General features: G+C 46.5%; 1 protein-coding gene across 1 annotated transcript in view; it reads right to left on the bottom strand.

The window, feature by feature from the left end:
* Positions 1-12,386, bottom strand: part of NTN4 (netrin 4) — a 47,041-nt gene that overhangs the window by 19,017 nt on the left and 15,638 nt on the right. The window contains exon 3 of the mRNA XM_058804870.1: positions 7,626-7,904. Coding sequence (XP_058660853.1) covers positions 7,626-7,904 — 279 coding nt within the window. The remainder of the gene's footprint in view (positions 1-7,625; positions 7,905-12,386) is intronic.

Genomic DNA, 12,386 nt, shown 5'->3' with positions numbered 1-12,386 from the left:
GCTACAACCAACAAAATGTTCTTCAAGCTTTCCTAAATTACCACTCGCCAATAAATTTCTGTCTCATATTTTTTAGGCAAGGTGCACACACAAACCAATGTCACAGAATCTCTTCACACATATTTAAAACCTGCATGGAAACAGAAGATGACTGAATTTATACTGGTCATCTTCTGGTGGTTTTGATGGTGTCCTAACTCTTTGATGCCACTTTTGGTAGGAGCTTCTTGCAAGACCCTTGGCCATTGAGTGGTTAGGGCTAGACATACTAGCCTGAACCACATCTGTGTCCAGAGACATCCTCCAGAAACCCTTCCTCACAGGACTGTCCCAGCTGTAAGGGTAGAGGGACCCACCAGACCCAGGACACACATGATCAAGAAGGGAAGGTGACTGTAAGGAGTCAGAGGGTGCCATGGTCAAAACCAGAGGGTCCTTTGGTGCTTTTGCAATCATGATGCCAAAGTGAGAAGGACATGGGAGCAGAATTGCAATTGAAATTGTCTCAGACATGAGGACACTTGTGATTACTGTGGGGATGTGTGCTCCCCCTTTCTATGCCCACAGCCTGTAGTCTCACCCTCCAAATTCAGTTTGCTCCTTGCCAAAGCCACACAAAGAATCAGTGGGGACTCAATCAATCATCCAGAGGTTGCTCAGCATTAATAATCCAAAAACTCATCTGAAACTCAGCAGCATCTCAGCAGAAACCCTCAAAGGATTAAGCATCCCAAGACACCAGCAGACAGCAAGGCAAAATGCCTCACCAAGGAGCTTTCATGGCTCTAAAGACAAGAGCTTGGATTTTCTGAAAGCCCAGGTACTGTAGAATAGAACATTGTTGCATTGCTGAAATAAAGGACGGTGGGTGAAAATAAAACAGAATAGGATGGGTATTCCAAGAATCTGCTGTGCCACCATTAATTTGGCATGCAGAGCTAATAAATAAACCACTGAATAGCTGTGCACCAATATATTAATATTAATCTGTATGTGAACTCTAAGGAAAGAAGTTGTACATAATTAAAAACTGTTGCAGCAATGGAAGGCTTGTGGTCTCTCACACTGTGGCAAGGACAGCTGCAAAAGAGCCAAGTTGAAGATGATGCAAATCAAGCAGCTGGTGTTTATCTAGATAGACTCAGAGGCACAGCATGGCATGACACTCCTGGTATAGATTGCTTGTAAAGGCGCCATGCACCTGGGCAAAAGGAAACAAATGGTCTCTCTGGAAAGCTTAAAAAATAACAGAGTAGCACAATTCTGCTGTCTGTGCAAAGGCAAGCACAGGGCCAGCACAGAGGCCCGTGGGCTTGGGCTCCTGCCTGACTCAGCGGGTGCTGTCCAGCTGGGCCAGGAGGAACCTGTTCCCCATTCTTACCCTAAGGGTGCTGCCTTGCAGTTTCCTTTCCTCAGGGTTTATCACAACCTGCCTCCATCAGCTGCTCCCTCCCAAGTGCAGATCCCTCTGTGGATCCCACATGGCCTCTGCTCACCTGGGCAGGGCCTGCCAGGGCTGTTCAGTAGCCCAGCCTGCAATGCACACTGCAAACCTGTGTGCCCCTGCTTGCTGCAGGGCTGGGCACCCATAATCTCAGTGGGATTCCTGTTTGGGTGAACGCCTGCAGAGGCCTGGCAGATGCAATGGCCTGGCTGACCCCGCTTCTGCATCAGAAGCAGCTACCCAGACCCCAGTCTTTGGGAGTAAGCTTTGGAAAAGGCAGCAGGTTTCCCAATTCTGACACTGCCGTGTCACTTTGCAGCACTGCTACTTAAATGGGCTGAGAAAGCTTTGCCTCTCCAAGGTCCCCTCATAGTGGCCCCAACCCCTATCAGCCAGGTAGAGTGTGGGGTGCAGACCCACTAAGGAAGAAGCTAAAGGGGCAGTCAAACTGAGGGAGCAGAGGGAAACACAGTCCTTAATAGCTTGCTTCTCAGTGCAACCATTTAGTTAGTACCTTCTTTTCCATATTCCTTTTTCACAGAAGTTTAATGAAAAGTCAGACCTAAGTGATTCAAAAACCTTGCCTCAGGCTGATGTATTTGTTCTCTTAAAATAGCATTACAATTACTACCACCCAAAACAGCTCTGCATTGAAATGTCTCTCCAACCTAGCTTTATCCCACTGAAGAAAATATCTTCTTTCTTTTACGTAATTCCAGCATGACAGCAAACATTTTTATGCATTGGAAACAACAAAAAATGTGGATAGTAGCAAGCCCTTTCTTGCAGCCCATAGGTAGACATTTATTTTTTTTTTAGTTAATAAAGAAATCCTATGAGAGCTAGAAATATGAGAAAGGTCAAGAAGGGGTAATACAAGGAGAAGTGGCAGCAGGTGAAAAACAGCCAACAGACTGTCTGCACTGGACAAAATTAATGTCTGTGAGAGCTGTAGGAGGGCCACTTGTGAGACTGGTCTGCCATGCAAATACCCTGTCATGGCACAGAGCAGCTGGGAGACAGGGCTGAGAACCCAGCCCAGCAGCTCTGCTGGGACACAAGGTAGATGGGAAAATGACATACCTGGCCTTCAGGATTTCCCCAGCATCTCAGCACCTTTCTGAAGGCAGAATCTCAGAGTCTGATCCCTCTGCATTGACAGGGGGAAAAGCACATATTTTCTTCCCTTTTCATTCACCTCAGCTTATAGCTAGCTGTAAGGCATACCCACTAGGGTCATTATGGAGCATCACTAAGTACACAAACACAATTGCCAGTACGTCTCACTCCTTTAAGCATTCACACGGCTCCTGACACATTTAAGCAGCAAGGCCTTCCTATAACATTTTTCATTTTGTCATGGGGTCTTTATATCCAGTTCACTTTCACACTGTTCCCCTTCTTAGCTTGACAGCCCAGTCGCAACGTCAGTCACTGGAGGGCACAATGCTAAGAGTGTTACAAAAGTTGCCTTCTGCAAGATAAACGAGCGACTGATTTCTCTATACAAAGACAGTTGCTAGGGCATGCTTCCTTCCAGAGCCTTTTGTTGCCAAATTATAACCTTCCAGCGCTTCCTTTCACATTGCAAATACATAGGGCTTTTTCTTTAGTTGAATCCTATAAAATCCTTTTCCCAATATTTATCATGTTCCAAAATGTTAGGCAGTGACAAAGACTGCTGCACTGAGGGAAAAATGCTTTCAGTCACCTGTTATAAATTGATTTATATTGTAAGAATTCACCCACTATATGGAGTCCAACACAAATGCACACTAAAAGAAAATCAATGTCCCAAAGACCTGATAGCATAAACAGTCTAAATAGCTGGGAGGGGCAACTGCTTTTAATAGAATTTCCTTTTTGGAACTGTTAAAACTGTATTTTTTTTTCTCTCTCTCTTGTTTTATTTTTTTTAGCTTTCATGGAAAATGGGCACGATTCTAGCCTAAAGGAAAATGGCAGCATTCACACTGAGTCTCTACCATAGCTTTTAAACTGTGTTGTGCTTCAACTGCTGTGCCAGTTTTAGAACCAATGCCTACCGGTGGCTGTCAGCACATGGAGAGGTATTCTTTTCCCAAAGCACCAGACAACCAAATTTATGCATGAGAAAATTCTCATATTCTATCTTGTTCTTGTGAAAGAATACAAAGCTTGTTGTCCAGGGTGTGGGGGCTGTGCAGTAGGGCTTTTTTTAATTCCTTGTACAATAGGCTTCTGTCAGCGTTGCTCTGGAAGACCTTGAGCATCTTTTGATGTCAGTAGCATGATAGCAATTTATAACAGCCACTGGGTTGGCCACATGGGAAGTGGGGGGAAATATTCCCCTGCCTAACTACAGAAGTGCTTTAGCAGAGTATCTTAGTCCACCCAAGATCCCAACCTTCATAACTATGGAAGAAGCTTGGAGAGATCAGCTAGCTAAGCTGCAGGAATCTGCATTCAGGGAGGGCCAAGGAGTCTCTGAGATGGATGAACTCCAGCTCTCACCTTGAAACAGAACTGCAGAACCCAGGTGAGGTATCTCTGGGTTTGCTTTCCCCACTTTGGATTCCTAAATTGCAAGATCCTACTTATCCAGGCTTACACAACACTTGCCTCTCCTCTTGCGTGCCACTTGCCGCTGCTGCAAGCAGGCCACGGGGAAGCTTTGGCTGGTAAGAGGCATGCAGAGCAAGCATGCACTGCAATGGCTCCATGTGCAGAGGTACTGGCAAAGGGTGAGAAGCTCCTGTGCCACAGATCAGAGGAAAAAACAGTTTTCTTGTGTCCACTGAAGATCAGGAGGGATCTCCTATTTATGTAAACTCATTTGTTTGCTCATATTTGTGGTTTGCCATGTAATGCAGCTCAAGAAGTGATCAGCTGCTTAGCATGGTATGATAGGAGGTCTGTCTGTACATGCATGTCTTTTCCTGGGTATGCACTGGGCTTTTGCTGATGAGATTTGAGTAGTGACCTTTTGAATAAATTTGGGAGAAGTAGGGAAGAGAGAAAGTGTATCTGTATCAACCTGACGGTTGCCTGTTGCACACAAATGTCCAACAAGGGACAGACAGGATCATACTACCCATGAGGAGCAGCCCTTGCCATCCCAGGCAGACAGGTGTTCTCTGGGGAGCTCATGGAAATACACCATCTGCTAGAGCAGAAGTTCCACCTGTGTATTCAGAATTCACCTAAAGGCTGACATGGCATTTCTGGTGCTCAAACAAAACCAGAGTTTTCCTGCACAAATTCCATTCTCTTTTAGGAAAAGGGTAGGTGGGGGAATTGCCACAAGGAGAGGAGCATCATGGAGAGTTTTGCAGCTAGACGGTGATGACGGGACAGAAATCTCCTACCAGACTCTGTCAAGTTGAACTTTGCTTTGACTTGGCTCAGACAGATTGCAGACAGAGGTTTCCCCACCCCAGAAAATGAAGCTAGAGCTGCTTCTGCCAGGGTAGAAGGAACCGCTCTTTGTTCCACCCTGTTTGCATCCCAAGCCCACACACTGAGGGTGTTCCAGGTAAGTATTATATCATGGCCAAGTGGACTTGTGGCCTCACTTCAGCCACTCACAATATTTACCTTCAAACCCATCACTTTCTCAACAAAATTGCCAAGATCTCAAGAAAAAAATACATCCAATGGGAGGAATCCTGTGGCAGCAAGCTGGGCCCATGTCCCAAGCTGACCATCCTGGCCCCTTGGGTGAGGATCCTGCATCAAACCTGCCAGAGCAGCAGCCCCCAGCATTCTCACATACTCACACTCTTTTGTCAGATTGTCTCTGGGTGAGGTGGATGAAATGCTTCTGCTCACTCTGTGAGATCTGACTGAGATCTGGCAGCTGTGCCCAGTGCTGCTGGGATTCCCCAGAGCAGCCCAAGAGAAAGATAAATATATCACATCTGTGTCTTCTGCTGGCCAGGCAGGGACTGAAACTAAGGCTGCAGTTAGGATTTTGCCTATAGGCTGAGAACAAGTGGGGGGCTAAGAAAACTGCCACAAAGATTTTTTGGAAAAGTTGTTCGGTTTATTATTAAACGATCTTAAACATGCTTTGATTTCGATGTTAACTGTAACTTAGGGCATATTCTTCAGGAGTGCTCTTGTCTAAACAAGCATGAAAACAGAGCCAGATTTTATAATCGTATTGTGAAATGATACTGTGCTTCTGTTGTCCTCAGTTTTACACTGATGGTTCTGATAAAACCCTTAGTAGGTAGAGGTTCATAAAGACTATACTGAAATCTCTATCAACCTCTTGAATGACTGGTCATAATTCTTCAGATTTATGTTTTCTGTGAGTTTTTTAGCTGAAATGGATAAAAACGCTCCGTCTCTGAAATCCTACTCTCTTTTCAGAAGTTTTTTCACTTCTACCACCTAAACAGCCATGGACATCGCAATCTTTTGTCCCTTTTCTGTTCATTCACATGTGTGATGAATTCTTCCTATCACCTTGGAAATAGCTCTCTCTTCCAATCTTGATGCAATGCACTGGCAAACCCCAGGCTGCGTTGCAGGAGTTGGGTGCCACTGCAGTCCCCAAACAGCAGTAGGCTCATGCCACAGGAGCCAGGCATGGACTAGGCTCAGCCAAAACTGCCCCAGCTCTATGATGGAAAAGGTGGTATTGGGAGAGGAAAGCTCTTACCACACCTTGACCCTCCCTGCAAACCACGAGGCATTGTCACCCCTACACTGGCACAGCCCTCATGGGACATGCAGGATGGGGGGTAAGTAAAGCACAGTATGACACAGCAAAATGAGTCAGCCTCACTGCAGAAACGTCACCTTTGGGACTCCTGCCACATAAGCATTTATAACCAGAGTTGAATTTCCCCCTCGGGGCCAGCACAGGGGTTTGTTGCTATTTCTTGCTCTGTTTTCAGTGTGATTTTGGCACTTGCTTCCTTCCCCCAGCCCTGCCTGTTACCTGCACACTACGGTTGCCACAGCCTGTAACTGTACTGGAGGCCTCTTTGCCTGCAGGCTCTGTTACAACTCTCAGTGGTGCTCCAGGGCATGCTCCCATGCAGTTGTATCCCACCAAAATAATCCTGAGCAAACACCTTCTTTCAAAGACTTTCACTCAGGGGACATCTGCAGAAAGCGGAGCAGTGCTACTTGAAACACTCTTATCAATCACAGAGCTGCACGCTTTCAAACTGGTATATTTTCAAGATGTTGCAAGGCTAGCTCTAGTGGAAGGGAAACATCCTGTCTATTTCATGTCTGAGACTGTAATTAAGTGAAATGAGAGCTCCCCAAAGAGCTGGACTCCTTACCTAGACTAACTGCCTCTTTTTTTTAACCATCTTTCTCAGTCTAACATTCAGTACAGTATGTTTGGCTGTTCTGTCTTTCCCTACTGCTCTTCCTTCAGCAAAGCCAGAGCTTTCAGAGCCAGCCTGGATGAGCAGAAACGATAAGATGTGCTGGTGGCACCAAGTGTCCTTGGACTGGCTGGGTACAGGCATGCCATGCCACAGGCATCCAATGTGTTGGCCACTGCTGTGCCTGTCACCTGCCCTATGGGTTAGTGCCTCTTGCTTCCCTGGAGTTTAGGTCTTGGTGGGTCCTTAGGAATTGGAGCTCAGAGCTCTTGTGATGGGAGTCCTCTCAAAACCAGAGCACAGAGTTTTTTTCCAGAGAAAGGTATTGCAAAGTGCAATAGAAAGCCCATGAGTGAGAGTCAAAACCATCTCTATCCCCTTGGTTCAAGACCCAACCCAATATCCTTGGATCCTCCAGAAGCAATGGTAGTTACGTGATCCCTCGTATCTTCAGAGAAGCTCTCCTCCTTCCTTGTTATCAAAATGCCCTGCATTTTTTATCCTTTAGATATTGTGTTATTGGAAGTCAGCATTTGGGGAAAGATGGATGTCAGCAATTTAATTATTTTTAAAGATTTACCTGAAATAAATAAACTACTGCGGAGCACCTTTGAAAAGGATGAGAGTCCCACACCAAGACACAAAGGAAGTTCAGCACTTCAGCCCCACATGGAGACCACCCCCTTTGTAAAGACCACTTCTGCTCACTGTGCTTGGAGCTCAGGGCATCAAATGTCAAATATTGCGTACTTGGACCTACACCATATTCTATACAGTCCCTTACTGTTTTCAAAATTCTGCTTTCCTGCAGTGTGTTGTGCTGTGAGACATTGTTGGGTGCATGGACGTACCACATGGAAAACCCCAGCTGCTTTGGTGGGTCTGAATCCAGCGACAGGGATGCAGTGGTCGGCGTGGCCGTTGCAGAAGCAGCTGCCCTTGACGATGAAGTCGTAGATGGCGTAGTGCAGGGCTGGCGGGGGCTGCGGGGCCGGGCTGGCCGCCAGGCAGGGACAGCCCTGCCGCTGCAGCAGCCGCACCCGCAGGTTGGTGATCTTCAGCTGCGCCTGGGCCTCCGCGCTGTACGGGTCCTCCGCGGCGTAGGGCGGTGACAGCGCTCGGAATATCACCTGGCAGAGAAACACAGAGATGACACGGCTGGGAATATCACCTGGCAGAGAAACACAGCGGTGCCAGGGCTGGGAATATCACCTGGCAGAGAAACACAGCGGTGCCAGGGCTGGGAATATCACCTGGCAGAGAAACACAGCGGTGCCAGGGCTGGGAATATCACCTGGCAGAGAAACACATCGGTGACAGGGCTGGGAATATCACCTGGTAGAGAAACACAGCGGTGACAGGGCTGGGAATATCACCTGACAGAGAAACACAGCGGTGACAGGGCTGGGAAGATCACCTGGCAGAGAAACACAGTGGTGCCAGGGCTGGGAATATCACCTGGGCAGAGAAACACGGTGGGTGAAGCAGAAAGAAGGATGTCAGCCAGTCCCAGGGTGGGCCATGGGGTGAAATGGCAATGACAGCATCCTCTGGAGTGTGCACCAGGCTCTCATGATGTTCTACCCTCTCTATAAGGAGTGGGAGCAGCAAATCCACTCCAAATCAGTGCACACAGGGTGAGCCCCCATGATCCCTTACATTCCTCTCCACAAGAAGTAAGGACTTTATGGGTGTCAAGTGACATTTTGCCATTAACTCAAATCAGAGGTGGGTGCCCTGGCCTCGTGGCATGGGCCAGCAAAGGAACCAGCACCTTGCTGGTTGATGTGCATGTGAGGAACTCTTCATTAACATTCCCTCTCCCAGAATGGGTGTATTTTTTAACCAATATAGCTCATATTTCCAAATATTTGGTTCCTATCAGTCCCAGGCTGCTTCCTAGTGGAAAAGTGATTAGGTGTGGCAATTAGTGACAGCAAGTTGATAATCAAGAAAACTGAGATAAGAAAGAAAGGAAAGAGGGGGCTTCCAAAGTTTAAACAAATACTTATCATTCATTCTTTATTTTAACTTCACTCTGATTGAATAGGTAAATATTGGCTTTAGCTGAATATTGAGAGTACTAGATAAAAACAACCAATTTTCTTGAAAAGGCTTATTTTAAAGTTTTTGGCGGCCTGCAGTGAGGAATCAGAAAGAGCATATACTTTATATGACTATCACAGATATTAAACAACATATCTCTGATATATTTTCGCTATTGGTATATTCAACTTACAGTGACACTTTCAGAATAGCTAAGTAGTTTTTCACTGAACAGTCACCGACAGCTTGATGAACTACAATAATTATAAACAACATTTGATCAAATCACTTGAGCGCTTGAGGGTGTGATGCAGCTAATGGCTCCATGCACTACTCCCAGCAGTGAGTTAAAACCTCCTCAAACTACAGTGCCGCCACACTGAAATCATTCATGCCACCCAAAATGCTGGCCAGCCTCTTGCAGGCGGCAAGGAGGCAACCATTGTTTCCTGCCCAGTGAGAGGCAAGGCACCAACTTGCTGCTGTTGCTATCAGGGATCACAGCCTCCTGCCCCTGAATCCCCTCCTTCCATAGAAGGCAGCTGATATGCTTTAGCTGATGAAGGCTTTCCTTTTATTTGACCAGGATCCACAGATCCTGGAAATAATGACCACAGTGCTGCCAGCTGGCTGCCCGCAGGCTTTGCCTACCAGCTGCTGCCTCCATCAGCCCCACCACTGCTGGCACTGCTCCTGGCTGGGACCTGGCTTTTCTCCAGGGCTGCCTGAACCCAGCCAGAGGAAGCTTTGTGTCAGCCTGCAAGGAGATTTAGCCTTGTTTTGGAGCTGGATGGCGGCAGCACGCTTTTGTGTGCCCTGCCAGCCCGCCAAGCACAGTTGCCACCAGCATGCTGGGGACAGCCCGGCTGGGCTGTGCTGGAGCTGGGCCTTGCATGCTGGCAAACACATCATAGCTGCAGTTCTGCACTGCCCTCCTGCAAACACTCCCTCCCTCCCAAAGGTGTCTGAGCATCCTCTGCCAGAAAGACACAGGTAAGGGAGAAGGTCAACTGGGAGAGGTGGTCAGAGGGCAAGGCTGGTGAGCATGCTCCTTGAGCAGAAGTTTTGAGTCCAATGACAGCTATTAATAAACAGTAACATGTTTCAAAAGAGGTCTTTTCTCCCCTCTCCTTCAGAGATAGACTGAGTTTTTTCTTCTTTCCTAAAATAAAAATATAAACCAGATATCAATAGAAACCCAAGTGAACCCCAAATACAACAAGTCTTGCACCTCAACCCAAGGCTTGTTATTTACACAAATTTAGAACAATGCCATTCTGATCACATTTACTTGCTAGTGGTTTTGTGAACACAAGATGTTTTCAGATACAGAAAGAAAATTCCTTGGGAAAAATCCAATCTGAAGACATTGATTTCCTTTTAGTGGACATGACAGAAAATGCTGGGTCAAGAACTTTCAGTAAAACTAGCATTTTGGGTTTCTTGATATTACATAAATTGCATCTCCGAGAATTCTTTGTTTGTCCTAATTCAGATGAGAACAGGGGAGAAACTATATAAATGGGAACAATTTATGCTAGATGGAGCTGCATACTTTCCTCTCAGGTATTCAGTTTTCCTTGTTTATCTATCCCTGTTTAATTCATGTGACTGATGTTTGTGGTTCTAGTAAAGACAATCATAGCAAGGAAATCAATAACCCTGAGTTCCTCTGCACTGACAGAGTTAAATCTTGTCTGTGTGGAATTCAGGGGGAGTTGTGCTGCTGATTTCAATGGAGCCAGTATTCCTGCTCAGACCCTAAAATGCTACAAACATTTCTTTTTATGGCTACATGAAAACAGTGATGCTAAACATGAACTCCATCTGTAATTCCCAAGGGGTGCAGGCTCCCAGCTGCTCCCCCCTGGCTGTCCTGTGCTGCTCTGGCTGTGCCCAGCAGCCCTGGCCTGGGGAGCTACACTGTGCCCTGCAGTGTAGGAACAGAGTGAGCCTGGTGTCAGTGCTGCCAGCACAGCAAACATCCCCATGCCTCCATCCCAGCCCCCAGCAGCCCTGATGGAATGAAGTACTAACTGGTCATTATAATATGTAGGGCATCATACAGACAGCAATTTTCTGCTCTGACACAACAGACTCAGCTGGGATTCTACAAGCCCTCAGACACTGCATAATAAGGATAAGGATGTGTTTCCCAGCAAGATTTTCCTGCTCAATCATTAACATCACTAATTTATCCCAGCTGGTCTCAGGAGTCTGCACATCACTGAGGCCACAGTGCTCTTACACAGCTATCATGGGTCTACACCCCTGTGCTTTCCAGCAGCCCAATCACAAATCCACACACAGGCAGTGCCAGATTTCCTGCTTTTACCTCTTCTTGGGCTTTTCCATGCAATTGCCCCATCAATAGGATGGGCACAGGGTTTCAGCATCCTCTTTGCTAATGAACTACGGTTTGCACAGCAGACTTGATCAGGTTTTCACACCTCTGGTTCTTCTGGCAACTCCCAGCTACAGCAATCTCCTCAACCAAAATATAATTCAGTTTTTAGCAGTGTAGAGGAAGTGTGTAGGAAAAATGGAAAAGAACACTTTGTCAACATGTGTGTGCATCTGATGATGTGGTTTTACAAGCCCATTGTCTCCCTAGTGCTACTGTCCAGCCAGGACTCTGTTGGGCAGTGGTCCCCAGACACTCTGCAGGCAGCAAGCCTCAACAGTAAGCACCCCAGGGTGACCAGGCTTCTGTCTTTCCCACTCAAGTCTCCATCTCTGTGTACAAGGCCTTCTATCAAAACATCAAAACCTGGCATCTCAACACTCAGCAGACAATGTGACTTATGCAGTATGATAGCCCCACCTATGACAGCAAAGTGAGGGAGCCCCTGATCTTTACACCAGTAGCTCTGAAATGTATGCACTAATTAAAATATTATATTTTGTAAAACAAGTCACAAGTAATACATTGAAGCACCCCAGCATTTCTGTGCTTTACATCCATATTATATCCTATCAGAAAGATGTTTTTGTTCCCAGTGTTGCTAGCTCACCAAAAATCTCATGATATTTGGGATTCTTCTTAAATACAGTCCCAGGAACTGAATCTTTATCTCAGCTTCCACTTAAAATTAAGTATCTACCAATAACTCATGTCACAAACCAGGAGGCAAATAGAACTGCTAAGAAACAAAATATCTAGTCCTTGGGGTAATGTTCCTTCTGTGAGATGTGGCATGATGCAGTTGGCTCCCATGTCCTATAAAAGTAACCTTTGCATGAAGCAACATCGAGGAGTGATTTAAAAGATGCACAGAGATTTTTTGGCATGGTGGTAGTCTCTCTACACAGCCAAATAGGAGCTGAAGTCTGTGGTGTCTGATAGAGGAATGTCACTGCTGTGCCTCAAGAGGGTTGGGTTCACCTGACCCCCTTAGTGCGACGCATGTTGGTGGCAGGAGGGAGCCCACTCCAATCCCAAAGGAAGCCCACTCCACTCCAAGGGAACAGGAGTGGCTAAGCTGTCCCACAGTACCTTGCACATGCCATGGAGTAAAAATACTTTGCTCTTCAGCCAGACCATTGCAGCTGTCTGCAGTTTGGTC

Source organism: Ammospiza caudacuta, chromosome 5 (genome assembly GCF_027887145.1).
Source record: "Ammospiza caudacuta isolate bAmmCau1 chromosome 5, bAmmCau1.pri, whole genome shotgun sequence".
Lineage (NCBI taxonomy): Eukaryota > Metazoa > Chordata > Aves > Passeriformes > Passerellidae > Ammospiza > Ammospiza caudacuta.
Note: the sequence above shows the minus strand (reverse complement) of the source record. Positions and strands in the feature narration are given on the sequence as shown.